Below are 15,147 nucleotides of genomic sequence, written 5' to 3'. Positions count from 1 at the left end.
ATAAAGAAAATCCACAGTGATTCACTTTTATCAAGGGACATCACTTCAGGGAAGTGACTTACCAATATTTGTTAATGTAATTAGTTTCTTCAATAATTATTGTTGCATAGGTACAGAAGGAATTTTTAAAATTCTGATTATCTAACTATGGAGAAAAGTTTAGATGCAGAATATTTTTTCCAAAAAGAAGACATCTGTCTACCTATTTGGTGGCATGAGATTTTACTTGATTTTACAAGACTGTATGTAAGCTAGCTGGAGAGCAGAGAAACACTCTTATCTTTTTAACTTTAGTATAATGGTTAAGAGCACAGGCTCTGGAACCAGACGACTGGAATCCTAGTTACGCTGCACACCCTCAGGCAAGTTATCTAACCTCTCTGTGTTCCAGTTGTACCATCTGTAACGTGAGATTAATAATGCCTATGTCACAGGATTGTTATAAGGATGTAAAGAGTTAATATATGTAAAGAGCTTTTTGAACAGAACGGTTACATCAAAAGTGCTCAATATGTGTTACAGATTATTATTAGTGTTATCCCCTACAGTGCCTCATCCATATTTGCAAATGCTGAATAAATATTTGTTGAAAGAATATTAGTGCTTTGAGGTAGAAAATTAAAATATAATTTCTATATCCTAAGTAAATTAAAAAAAATAAATATTATTAAAATGTGTCAAAAATCAATGTTAGTTTTAGTAACATTTTGATTTTCCACACATAGTGCAAAAAACCAATTATGACATTCATGTCCTTATTAGCAAACACCACAAAATGAAACTTGGTAAGAAGATTTAAGAAGGGGAAATGCAACTGCTTAAATCAGATTTGAAAGGGATTTCCATTGCTAGTCTTTAATGATCACATGTGATTTTTACTTGGAATGAAGATGGGCTTTTGAACTGACATGCTTTAGAAAGAGTTGCTTTTATTTATGAACAGATATCAGTAAAAATAATCTTTTAATCTGATACTGCTTTTTTAAAAAAATGACAGAAATGAATAAAGGCAGCAAAAAACAGTGGTTTCAAGAACACTAAGCCTATTCTCCATAAAGCCTCTCTACTAGCAAATTCTTTCAAGGCTTAAATCTTCCCTCCAGAAAAACACTTATATAAATGGTTTTATATCTGACAGCATGACGGATGTATATTATAATGTCTCAGAAGCAGGTATCTGTGATTATGTCATAAAGCAGCAGCAAAGTACTTTAAACCTGCCAGTTACTTCTCTTGTTTTTCAGTTGTCCAAAATTAACTAGTGTCTCTTAAACCCAGTATTTTTCTGGCTTTAAAAGACACAGAAAGCACAGAAGCTTCAAGCACTATCTAAAAGTGATACAAAAGACTGTAAGGAAAAAAAATATAACTTGTTCACAAAGAAAAGTGCTCTAACAGGCTGAGCAGTGGTTTTCAATTGAAGTTCTACAGAGCATGAAGATTTAACAGAGGGGCCTCAGAGGGTGCTTTGTGGAGGCAGGGCCTCAGGTCCTCTTCCCTTATTCTAATCATAGTGGCCCTACTTTTATTGTTTTGTATAATGGAGTTCCAAAGTAATGGGGGGTGGTTCTCAAATTCTGTTTTCCATGCTGGGCTTGGTCTTATATAACATGGTCTTTAACCACTGCATTTAATAGGGTTAAATCATTCCATTTTGTATTAAATAAAATAAATTACTATGAATAGCCTGGAATGTAGAAAATACTTCTTTCATGTGGAAAGCTGGTTTAGTGGCTTCTCATATCACTTCTAAAGCCAAGATTCCAAATCTATTATCCCAGGCCTTGCTTACAGGAATGAGAAGGCAGTGTGACACAGCAGGTATGCTAGCTGACTGAACGTCCAAAGGACCTGTGTTCAAACCTCAGCCCTTGTCGCTTACTGGCTGTAAGATATCTTGTCCAAGACATTTACCCTTTCGACTGTTAAGTTCATGCATCTGCCCCATCTAACCCACAGAGATTTAGTAGGAATGAATGGTGGAAACTAAATGATAGTATATACATATGAAAAAGTACTTTGAAAACCTCAGAGTCATATAATTACAAATATCTATCACAGTCACATTTGATATGGTCCCTCAACTATGCATGCATGCTGAAAGAGCTATATGCTGAAATTACCCTGCTCGGAACTTCTTACCTTAAAAAAGTGAATGTTAGTGAGAGAAAAGGGAAGCTTTGCTAACCTCACTGCTCTGATTCAGCTCAGGCCAAGTCTGGTTTAGTGACGGCATAGATGGAGACTTGCTTGGAGGTGCTTCTGCAGGAGAGCCTGAATAACCTACCTCACCTGGCTGATCCCCAACGTCTGCAATTTAAAAAAGAGAAATTCTCTATAAACAATATATTTTAGTTTAGGAATATTTACTCATAAAAACCTAACAGAAGGTTTTCACAAGTAGTAATTTATAATCTAAATTTCCTTTTCTCATGTTCCCAAAACAAACATCTTAACAATCAGACAATCAGGCAATACTTATTCCTGCAACTTACTGTCTACCTGAAACCAGAGTTTTCCATGAAAATAAAATCTAGTTAGAAATAAGTAGAAAAAGAGTGTTGTACATAGCAATGCAATAGGGCACATACTTTGAATCTAGTAGGGATGGATTTGTACCAGTTCCCAAAGTGTATTCCATGGAATATCAATCAGTAAGATATTTTTTAAAATTAGGTTTTCTATTCAAATAAATCGGGGAATACTAAAATTCCCTGTTGGAGTGTCCCCACGCACATTTGTATATCAAAGACTTGTCATGTTTAAATCAGTTTTTCCCAAATATAAACCTTTTTTTATCAGATAAAAATCCCTCAATATTCCCTTGGCATATACTTTGGGAACTGCTGATTTACACTAATTCTCTCGAATTTTCTCTACAAGTCTTCCTTGTTACCAAGAAGCAGCATATATTTTCAAGGCAGACAGCAAAAGGAGAGAAAGAGCCCAGGCATGAGCAAAAAGCAAAGTCAATGAGCCCACACGAAACAAACTTTTATCGTTAGGCTCACTAGCATTTACAGACTTAACTGAGAGAGCTACAAATCCATGACAGGATTTCAAAGTGGTTTTTAAAGTATTATGTGACATCATGTTCTACTTTTAATTAGTTAAGGCTTCTCCAAGCTCTCAAATTGTAATTTAAAAACAGAAGGAATTTAATGGTAACTAAATTCTCATTCCAATCTTCCCAAATTTTACATGGCTTTGAATATAATCCCAGTCTGAAAATCACATTGATTGCCAAATTAATGGGGAGTACCTAATCTGTTTAGAACCTGTATCAAAAATATGACTCTAATATCTGTCACTATCTCATTGTTTGACCATGGGCAAGTTGAATAAAATAAATAGCACCTGAGTTTCTCCATCAGAAAGAAAGACATTTGCCATTAAATGTTAGTACTATACTTCAGATTCCTATATAGACAGCCATATAACAACTTAGCAATGTATAGGTTTTAACCTTCCAATCTATTCATAAGTAAATCCTTCACATTTTAGTGCCTAACACAGGACCTACCACATATTAGGCACTCAAATATTTATTGAATGAGTTACTTTTGTGTGTTCTTCATTTAAATTCATTCTCCTTTACCATTATTTTTCTAGAACCAAAATTAACTATTGATACGCTGAAGAAGTCTCAAAATTTTTCTTCACCTATTCTGTTACATGACTATCTCAAAATACCTCCCTTTTACTCACCCTGACATTATTTCTTTATAGTCATATCACACTGCAAGTTCTAATTTGTAGTCCAGCATCATATTTTGATAAATTTTTGTTTTCTAAGATCAAGCATTCTTGCTATTTCTTTCTTAATTCTATCTCTTTCTCAGTAAAAGTGCCAAAGTGATATAGAACAAATAAGAGGCAGAAACGCTTTATATAATGTTCTATGAAGACCTCTTAACACAATGCTCTTAGAGAAAAACTAATGAAAAAATTATTTATAATAAATAGTAGCAGCAAATTCCTCATGGAAATAGCTTGTGGTTTTCAGTGTGAACAAAAATCATGGACTTTTTTTCCTATGGTAACACAGGGAGATGAATTAGCCTAAGTTATTAAAGATGGTGGCGGAGCAGAGTCGCTCCCGGATGGACTCGCCGGTCTCGGCCTCTATGTTCGCCCCCGAGCCCAGCTCTCCGGGGGTGATTGCTGCCCGGCTCCACAGCAGCTTCAACTTGGACTGTAGCAAGGACGGCAAGGCGCTCGACGGCAAACTGGAGCTGGACCTCACCAGCAAGATGCTTCTAGTGAGCTCTACATCAGAGCAGTATGACAGCCTACTTTGGCAAATGTGGGAGAGGATGGACGAGGGATGCAGGGAGATCACATATGTCACTGGGCAGAGATCAGGAGACATGGGTTCGAGCCCTGGTCTGGGAAGATCCCACATGCTGCAGAGCAGCTAAGCCCGTGCGCCACAACTACTGAGCCTGCGCTCTAGAGCCTGCGAGCCACAACTACTGAGCCCACGTGCCACAACTACTGAAGCCCGCGCGCCTAGAGCCCGTGCTCCGCAACAAGAGAAGCCACCGCAATGAGAAGCCCGTGCACCGCAACAAAGAGTAACCCCTGCTCGCCACAACTAGAGAAAAGTCTGTGTGCAACAACAAAGACCCAACGCAGCCAAAAATAAATATAAAATAAATTTATTAAATTAAAACAAAACAAAAGGAAAGGGAATTAAAGAAAGAAGGATAATAGCTATAGATTTGATAGTTTACCGGAAGTGAAACTCTGTCAGAAGGATGGTGAATGAAGAAGCGTCTTTAAAAGATCTCCCAAAGCAGATATTAAGGAAAGGAAAAATAGAATAAAAATAGTATTAACTATAGGATGGTTAATTTTTGAAAGAACCTATTTAAAAGTCATACTGTATTATTATTTAAGTTTCAAATGTCACCTTAAGGCAAACTGGGGCCCTGATTTGACTTGCCTGGACCTCTGCTCTCCTGTTAGTCTTCTACTGACAAATTTAGGGCCAGAATGTACACCATCCCCACTGCAGGGAAGTTCAGGTTTGGGATGGATTCTGGGTACCTCTTTGATTCACTAGTACCAAGCTGCAGTGGGTCCAGCCCCGTGAGGCTAACTAAGAACTGAAGTGTTATTCACCCAAATAATTATACTTCATAGTCATTCCGATACAGTTATTTTCCTACAGTACCAGTTCTTAAACTGTGAACCGTGGACTCCTGGGAGTCCCCATGACACTGCTAGGGGGGTCTAAAACATCAAAATTATTTTGTAATAGTAATAATGCTTTTTCTCTGTGTTGGCATATGCACTGACGGTGCAAAAGCAATGGTGGGTAAAACTGCTAGCTTATTAGCAAGAATCAAGGCAGTGGCACCTAAATATATAGTGATTACTGCTACAATATAGCAGTCATTGTATTCTTTACCACCATGCATTCCAGTCAAAATATGTAAAAATAAATAAATCAATAAATATGCATGACAATTTCACTGAAGGATGTTCACAATTAAGCAGTAAAAATTATTAATTTTATTAAATCTCACCCCTGGAAACACATTTTTAAAATATTCTGTGGCAAAATGGGAAACAAATATGAAGCACTTCTCCATATTAAAGTGCAACGGTTGTCTCAGTGTGATTCAGATGTCAGCTGAACAGGCCACTATTATTCTTGAAAGAACAGGTGATAAACTGTAATTATTCAGACATGGCTATTAGGCAGGGATTTTCTTGAAAATGGATTAAGTGACCCTGTCCCTTCAAGGAAAATAACAATTTTCAGTATTTGTTACTAATGACAAAGTTTGAGCTTTTAAGTGAAGATTAGAATTTTGGAAAATGTATATCCATGTCTATAAGCTCAAGAGCTTCCCAGTACTTCCTTGATAAGATAGGTTGTGATATTAACAAACACACTTTTTGATATTTTATAATAAAATGTCCCAACGTTTGAAAGAGCTGTACAACTCAATGAACCGACATTTTACAAATAATCAGCGCATTATGTTACAAAGCCGTGCATGGGTAAAAGATTCATTCAAAGTTCAAGACAGATCTATGTAACAGTACAAACAATTCATTAATATGGTTTCAGCTTTTACACTGCAATTAACCTTTAAGAAATTACCATTTGTTGAGTTTTGGTGCAATAGCAAAGAATATCCAAAATTATCTGAAAATAGTCCTCCCTTTTACTACGTGAGGCCAAATTTTCTTGATGTACTAAGGATTGGCATCCTTTTTCTGCAAAGGGCTAGCCAGTAAATATTTTAGGCTTTGCAGGCTGTAAGGTCTCTGCTGCAACCACTCAACTGTGCTGCTGTCAAAAGCAGCTATAGGTAATTCACAAAGGAATGGGCTTGGCCGTGTTCCAATAAATTTTTATTTATGGATGCTGAAATTCAAATTTCATATATTCTCATGTGTAATAAATATTATTCTTTTTTGAAAACAAAAACCACTCTTTGCTTGCAGGTTATACAAAAACAGTCAGCAGACTGGATCTGGCCTCAGGGCTTGGTGTGCCAACACCTGATACACCTCAAACAAAGTAACACACTCATCAGATTGAATGCAGAATGCAGCTAGTTGAGATTCTAAGCTGTCTTCTATTAAACCAAATATGAAAGAGATTAGCATAAGTGTAAAACAATGCCACCTTTTTCACAATTTTTTTATTTTGGAGAATATGTTTATTTTCCTAAAAATACCTATGCTAATATATAAGGGGTATACTCTTGTTATTTTAAAATAAAGCAGTATTTAAAAAAAATGTTTCAGTTTTAATTTCTAATAGGGTTACTATTGACAGATGTAATCTACAAAAAGAAAGCCTTTTTGGGGGTCCACAAAAATATTTAAGAATGTAAAGGGGTCCCTAAGATGAGAAAGTTTGAAAAAAAATCACTGTCCTAGAAAATTCAAAAATTATCTCTGGAATAAATTAGCAAAATTACACATTGCTTCTTTCCTAACTTCATATATAGTACAACAAATGGCAGTAGAAAAGGAGCAAATTACCTATGTTCTAGAAACTAACAGTCATGAGCCTGGGAAGAGGCATTAGGTTTGTAAATAAACTACACTTCCTTCAACTTGGCTCCTTATAAATACTCCAACAAAGAGTTTCATAGCTGCCCACAAAAGTTAGTCTTTAAGACTGTATCCTTACGGAGGCAGGGGTGTAATTTTACTCTTACCTGATGCAGTGTTCCAACCTAGCCTCCTGCTGGAACACTGTGTCAACCCTGCCTCCCTCCTGAGGGTTCTGCTCTGCCCCTGACATCATCAGAGAATCAGGGCTGAAAAAGAAGAGCATGAGCCTAAATTATTTGTTAAAATCAACCCCAAAAGGGCTTTTATGCAAAAAGTATTTGCATGTATAGAAATGTGCCTGGAAGGCACAACCCAGGGTGATCATACTGATGTACTGTCAATCTACATTTAAAAGTTAGTAATGATAGGGCTTCCCTGGTGGCGCAGTGGTTGAGAGTCCGCCTGCCAATGCAGGGGACGCGGGTTCGTGCCCCGGTCTGGGAAGATCCCACATGCCGCGGAGCGGCTGGTCCCGTGAGCCATGGCCGCTGAGCCTGTGCGTCCGGAGCCTGTGCTCCGCAACGGGAGAAGCCACAACAGTGAGAGGCCCGCATACCGCAAAAAAAAAAAAAAAAAAAAAAAGTTAGTAATGATAATACGAAAAGTGCAAACCTTATTTTCAGGATCGCACTAGAAAATAAAAACACTGTCAGTAGTTTTCATCCTTCTAGGCTCCACAGACCCTAAAAGGTTCCCAGATTCAGTTCAGTTCAGTGTACCTGCTGAACAACCTCTTTCTTAAAGAGAAAGAACCTGTTTCAGTTTCATTCTAGGTTTATAATCTACCCACCCCAAATTTCTCTCATTTTCCTAGTATTATACTCAATACACTAAAAAAACTGATTCAAAATGACTGCCAGCTATTATCAATCTAATAGAAATATATATACTCCCTGAAGTCTTATGGTTTAAAACTTATTTTCTTTTCAAGTAGCAAAACAAACCTAGGAAGAATTCTTCAATCATGTAGGTTCAAGGTTTTAATTTCATTTATCAGCTTCATCTAAGCAAAAAGTAACTATATCTTTTATTTATTTGAGATGTGAATATTATTTGTACAAGAAAAAAACATTTAAAATTTAAAAAAAACAGGTGTGGATAAATTTTAAGTTTAAAAAAACCCCCTATAAATAGCACCTTTTTCATTCACACTTAAAAGACAGGGATAAGCAATGCATATGCAGAAAGAAATTAAAAACTTAATTTAAGATATGCTTTGTTTGCCTTGAATGATATTACATGGATCGAAAAACTAAGTTCTATTTCCAAAATTAATTCCACTTCTCCCCAATATTCCACAAAATGGAAACTTACTCAGTAAGCAGATTTTAAGGACTATGTAGAAGTCTATTAGTTTTGAATTAAAGCCAAAGATTTTAAAAAAATGAATGTAAAAACATGTCTAACAAGGTTTGAAAACAATAAAACACCCCAAATACTAATTAAATTGCATCTGTTGCCCTTTTTTCTTTTTTTGCAGTACTGATCAACATTTTATAGCAAATACCATTTGGCTCAGCTATTATACTTCAAAGAATATTACCCACAGATATACAGGAGGTTTCCATTATCTAAGTATAGCTACAAATGGAAAAAGCCCATTTAAAGTTAATCCACTTAAAATAAGGACTAAAATTTCATAAAGAGAAAAAACAACTAAACTGGGGCGTTTTCTTCAAGACTTACACAGAAAATGAGTATAAAGAACAAACCATAGAAGATGTTAAAGATTTTGGGCGAAATTTGGTGGCAAAATTAATAAAAGCATGAATTCAGTCAGTGAACATTTACTGAGGGCCTATAAGTAAATATAATAAACAAAGATACAGTATTGAGCAAGAAGACAAGGCTCCCATTTATTTCCATGGAGTTCTCGTCCTAACAGAGCAAGACAGACATCCTTCACTTCATTTTGACTTTCACAACACAATCATAAAGAAAAAAGCTCATTTCTGCAAAAAATAATTAACGGTATCATTAAATATACCCAAGGACTCTTACTGAATCCACTGATATTTAAACCATAATCTTTTAAAGCCCCTATTGTGTCATTCTTGCAGAGGTTTTCTCCTTCAAGTATTAGCTAGCCTTGTTTGTCAGGAATTTGTTTTTGCCAGGAATTTGAGGAGTTTAGTTATTTTGTCCACTTTCACTAAATGGTGCACCTTTGCCAATATTTACAATTGTACTGATTCATCACCTCCAATAAATACCCCACTATCTGAAAAGAAATGACACGAGTGTTAAGAATGTATACATATATGGGGTGGGGGGCTTGAGAATTAATTCCTTAGGTATAAAGTTAATGATGAATATTAGTGCCTATTTTCATTTTCCTCTGCAACTAAAGGCACTTGGAGAGTAAATTTTCCAAAACAAAGATTCGAGGTTCTCTGTACAAAACAAAAATATATGTACCTTTTTTTTTGCAACACCAATTTAAAAGTAAAGCCAGGAAACTACCCGAAAATTCCATCAATAAGAAACTGGTTGAATTAAGGAACATTCACAAATTATGATAAAGAATGTGACAGCTCTATATGTAACAAAGTGCAGAGATGTACAACATTATTAGAAAAAAATCAAGGATGTACAGTGTGAATGCACTTGTGTAAAAACAGATAGCTGCATGTGTTACTTCTACAGGCTTTTATATGTTAAAATTTTCTGTGTGAACACAAGAGAAACTATTAACATTGATTAACGCACATCAAGCTAGTCTCAAGTATGTATTTTTGGTAAACGACTCATAAATAAAAAGTCTGGATTTTAAAAATATTCATGTTAAAAGTACCACTAGGAGCTTGGGGACCTATGCTATCTATGCACCATATCAACAACAATGAAACACATGCTCAAGTTTACTGTACAAAGCAACGATTATGGAGGAGGACACAGAATAGTGAACAAATTCCTTTACCTCTCTGAGCATCTCAAGCAGATACTACTGAGGTGCTCATGTGAGCAGTGTGGTGTGAAGACAGGAAACAGTTTTAAACAAGTGGTTCAGCCAACTTAGTCATTTCAAAAATGCGAACGCCTACTTATGTGTACTCAGTTTGCACCCTGCTAGGTGCTTAAACATGATGAACAAGACCAATCTGGTTACTATCTGCCCAGGAACCTCTAATCTAGTTTAAGAGAGACTGACCAAATAATCGCAAAAAAATATATGTAAAATTGAAACTGTGCTACAAAGATGATTCTTTGGAAATTGAGTTTAAGAGGTGGAGATTGAGTTTAAAATGTATAATAACTCAACGTGTTTTTTTTTTTTTCTTTAAGATACAATTGTGGTAGGCTAGCAGGTCACCTTAATCTTTTTTTTTTTTTAATAGAAGATAACCATTCCTAAGAGGGGGGAGGGATAAATTGGGAGATTGGGATTGACATATACACACTACTATATATAAAATAGATAACCAATAAGTACCTACTGAATAGCACAGGGAACTCCACTCAATACTCTGTAATGACCTATATGGAAAAAGAATCTAAAAAAAGAGTGGATATATGTCTATATATAACTGATTCACTTTGCTGTACACCTGAAACTAACACAACATTGTAAGTCAACTATACTCCAATAAAAATTTTAAAAATTTAGAAAAAAAGAAGATAGCTATTCCTAGAAGATTACCATTCTTTCTTGAATTCAGCTTCAGAAAGCTTCCACAGATGAATTCTTGTATGTTTTCTTTTATAAGACAATGAAAGTTATTTACTCCAGCTGTCAAATTCAGTGATGTTCAATGTTAAATATTTTCATTCAGGTCTACACAAGTACTTCTACCTCTGGTCCTTGGTTGTTCTGTTTTATCTGGTATATTTAATCCTATAAATCTAATCAAATGACTTTGGAAAAAATACATATATATCCCACCTATGTTTGCATGCCTACAGAAAGCTTAGCTTGTTACTTCAAGCAACTGTAACTCAAGTCATCATTATTCATCATCTATTTTTCTGTGAGAGTTACTTAAATTGTAAATATAGAATACTTGTGGAGCTAATATTTTAATATGTCCCAACATCATAAAGTTAAAACAAATGACTGTTTTTCCAAAGACAGAAATGTTAAGGAAAAAACCCTACTTTAAAAATGGCACATATTTAGCATAATTTACTCAATAATTATTTACTAAGCTACTTAGTCCATGCCTGCAAGTGCTAGGTCCTGAGGATACTACAATGAATACGATACATCTCCTATTTTTTTAAGGCGCTCAGAGTGTAGTGGTAGAAAGTGGAAAAAAAGAACAGGATTCAGCATAATGTGTGCCATAATGAACAGCACATAGGATATGCTGTGCAAGATCAGAGAAGATAGAAACCACCTTTGCCTGTAAGGCACAAAGTCTCCACAGAAGGAATATTTATGGTAAGTTCTCAGGTCAGCCAAAAGAAAGTGTTTGGGTGTGCCTCCTTTAACTGGGAACATCTAAAAACACAGCTATTTAAAAATGGTTTTTAAGGATACTGATTGAATCACAGTGTCACGTGACAATTTCTATATTCAAAGGACTTTGTGTCATGAATCTCAGGCTTATGATAGGTAGGAGAAAGAAGATTAAATGGTTCTTCCCACCTCAAAATAGAACTCCAAATTCATCATTTATGAGTAGGCAAAGCAGATTTTAATCTAATATTGTGTGGTCAAAATGTTCACAATAAATTTGACTGGAAACCATATAATATTATGTTAGAATTGGAAAAAACTGAGTCTTTGACACCTTTAAAATTATAGTTAAAGGAATAGTGTATAGAGACATGCAGGCAAAAAACCAGAGTGTCTCTTTGCTAAACAAATCTAACAGGTGTAAAAAGACAAATGCCCAGGAAAGAACTTGCATCATCAGCCTTAAAATTCCGTCAGTAGATCAACATGACAAAGAATCACACTTTATTTAAATTAAAGAAAGAAAACAAAGACTCTACTGACTACATGCAAAAGTCAGATTCACCTATCTGAATCCAATAGATAACAAGATCAGACAAACCTCTAGAAAATGACATACAACAGAATAAGCTTGACTTATTTCTTGTATTAGTATGCTATCAGGTTTTAAAAAATTAAAGTCATAAAAAAACTCTACATACGAGCCCAATTTATAAATCAATGATGCAGCAAGTCTGCAGCTATCAAAATTGCTTCCCTTTTGGCTACTAGCAAAAAGCTAAATAAAGAAGTGATTTTTGTCTATTTCCTAATTAGGTAAACCAAAGAACTCTGAAGCAAAATTATCTGACAAAAACGCTTAGCTTTCAGCTCAAGTTAGAGGGTAACTGACGCCAAATAACTACCTGAAATGATTAGGCAAATCCTAGGATTCTCACAGGATAATGTTTCTAAAAAACTGAAATCAACAGTAAATTATTTAATCAACCTATTGGTTGATAAAAGGTCAGGATACAATTCAGGTCTTAAAATATGAATGGCATCAAATCCGCATTTCAGGTGGAGAAACAGAAGGAAAAAATAAGAGTAAATGGTTAGAACTTGCCCAAGGAAGGTCACAAAGTAGCAAAACTAGAAGCACACTCAGATTCTTAACTCCAAGGAGACTGTTCCCTTCCTGACAGTAATGACATGTATATGGTTCTTTCCGTAAAATTTAGACAGTGAAGTCAGATGACTTGCGTTTCTGAGTTAAACAGACGTTGCCCTTTTAAGAGCCAAATTTCGTTCTATCTTCTCTTTTTAAAAGCATAAAATTCCTTCCAACATAAAATACAAGAGAATTTAGATAGAAAAATTGTAAACAATAATTTAGTTTTAATTAGGTACATTAATAATTTAGCATTAATTTCCTCTTATTCATTCAGAACGTAAGGAAAAAGTACTCATTTTTTACCCCTTGTAGTCTTATTTCCTTTTAAAGAAAGCTACCAGTAAGTATGAGCACTTATAAAAGCATTTCTGTAAACATTTTAAAAAAAGCACTATCTACAATCAAATACAAATTTCCCAGATTTCTTTAGAGTCTGAAGAAAAGAAGTGGGCTTTTTAAAGGAAAATGCTTGTGACTGTAGAGGTCTAAGGATAAACCAGGCATTCCCTTCAACAAATTAAGATGCATTAAATGGAAAAATGTTGATAATGAAGACAGGCTACTTTACCCACTTCAGACAATTTATAATGCAATTAAAGGCAGCAAAGTAACAAGATACTATGAAATGCTCTTCAGATCTCTGCAAGTCACTAGTGTAAGGTGAAATAGTGGCATGTATTCTTTATCTCTTTATTTAAAGTTTACTAAATAAGCCAAGCCATTAATCCAGGTTCAGCCTGTACATCCTATTCTGATGGCAAATCTACGTGCTTCTGATGAAATGTTTATGCTCTTAAACTAAGTTTTAACGTCTATCTTTATTTTGCTTTAAGAATCAAGTGTTATGTTTATTAAGGCATGCAGTCAGGTCTCTTCAGCTCCCGGTCTTACCTGCTGAATCTTCCAAATCAATCAGTTTGGGCATTAAGCTTTCAGGGAGTTTTTCCGGTAAGTCGTAGCCATTCTTCCTAGCAACTACCAGATGAAAAGCAGCACAAAACTCATCCAGTGTCAAGGCTCCATCTTTATCAAAGTCTGAGAGTTCCCTAGAAGAAAAACTTCTTATTAATATAATCATATTCTGCTTTGACTCCCTTTAGGTCTCAAAAAGGAGAGAAATCCTTTCCCAGAAAATTGCAATCTATAATTTTTAAAATTCCATAGATGGAAAGATATGTAATAAAACAAATATAGCAAACTGTTAACTGTAGGTAGCGGGCATATGGGTGTTCAAGGAACAATTCTTTAAACTTTTCTGTATGTCTTAAATTCTCATAATAAAATGCTGAAGAAACAGTCCCAACAAATAAAGTCACCAAAAAATGACCTTTACCCCATATGCATTTTTAGTAACAGGATTTAGTTAAAGCTAGGCTTAGTTAGTAAGTCACTGAAATTTTTAAAAACTGTTTTTACTGTTATCAAATTTCTACATGTATGCACTTTAAGGCATCCAACAGAATTACAAGGCTTGGTACAAAGAAAGAGCAGCCCCACCCTGATGTCGATTTTCTGGTTGCAGATGCAACCATTTTTCATTCATTACCTTAAACTACATAAATAGCATGCATATATTGCTAGTTCTTGATTTTTCGGTTTTAGGCATTATCTACCTACTTCCTACCATAGCATCCTATGCTTCTAAAAACCTTAATAACAAAATAATTTAGAATGTAAAGAAATACACTGATATACAGTAGAAATAACATTTGTTTATCCAATAATTGTTTTTAAAAAATAATTTGTGATTGTAATTTGTGTTTTAATGGCTAATTTCAACTACACAGCAGCTATCCTGAGTCTCAGTCTATATTTAAATGGCAGCTAAGCATGTCCTTAAGATCACGCCTTGGTATAGGACTTACTAAACTTGTTAAAAAACAAATGTGATAAACATAACCATGTATGAGCAAACTAGCTTTTATTCCACACATTATGCTTTCAACAAGAAACAGGTGATACAGCTTAAAGAATTTTATAACCCATTTTAAAGAACTACTACAGTGTTATCACTTATTTCTTTTCTAAAGAGTGAGAGAGAAGCTGGCTATTATAAGGCAATACTGAGTACTTTGAGAATACTCTTGGAAAGGTTACTCTAATAGTTTATTTTTTAAAGTTCAAAAATCTACCTGCTATAAACTCCTCTGAAACAACCCACATTACCCAACTAATGATATACCACACTTACCAAATATGAGAAAGTTCAAGAATAGGAAGTTTTGATTTTGTAAAAAACTCTTTAGCTGCAGATCCTGAAATATTAAAACAGTGTTGTTTAATGTTATTCTGAACTTACAGCTCCAAGAATAAAATGTGAGGTAAGAGTCTTAAGACTTTTGTCACTGAGAAAAAGGTAACCGTAACATGTGTACATGCCATGTTTTTGGTTTCCAGCGATTATAAAGTTTTTAGGCAATTTGAGAATAATTTATCCTTTATAATCTCTGACCAATAAAACCATGTTTTTGAGATTATGAAATTGAGATTGTCCTATCCCATCTAGAAG

At 34.9% G+C, this 15,147-nt stretch overlaps 1 protein-coding gene across 10 annotated transcripts in view; it reads right to left on the bottom strand.

Annotated features, from left to right (window-relative positions):
• Nucleotides 1–15,147, bottom strand: part of REPS1 (RALBP1 associated Eps domain containing 1) — a 73,293-nt gene that overhangs the window by 23,033 nt on the left and 35,113 nt on the right. For all 10 annotated transcript variants that reach the window (XM_082855666.1, XM_082855673.1, XM_082855670.1 and 7 more), the window contains exons 7-9: nucleotides 14,830–14,893; nucleotides 13,530–13,684; nucleotides 2,189–2,310 (exon numbers count right to left, since the gene is read on the bottom strand). In XM_082855666.1, coding sequence (XP_082711792.1) covers nucleotides 2,189–2,310; nucleotides 13,530–13,684; nucleotides 14,830–14,893 — 341 coding nt within the window. The remainder of the gene's footprint in view (nucleotides 1–2,188; nucleotides 2,311–13,529; nucleotides 13,685–14,829; nucleotides 14,894–15,147) is intronic.

This window comes from Leucopleurus acutus (assembly GCF_964270905.1).
Source record: "Leucopleurus acutus genome assembly, chromosome: 15".
Classification (NCBI taxonomy): domain Eukaryota; kingdom Metazoa; phylum Chordata; class Mammalia; order Artiodactyla; family Delphinidae; genus Leucopleurus; species Leucopleurus acutus.
Note: the sequence above shows the minus strand (reverse complement) of the source record. Positions and strands in the feature narration are given on the sequence as shown.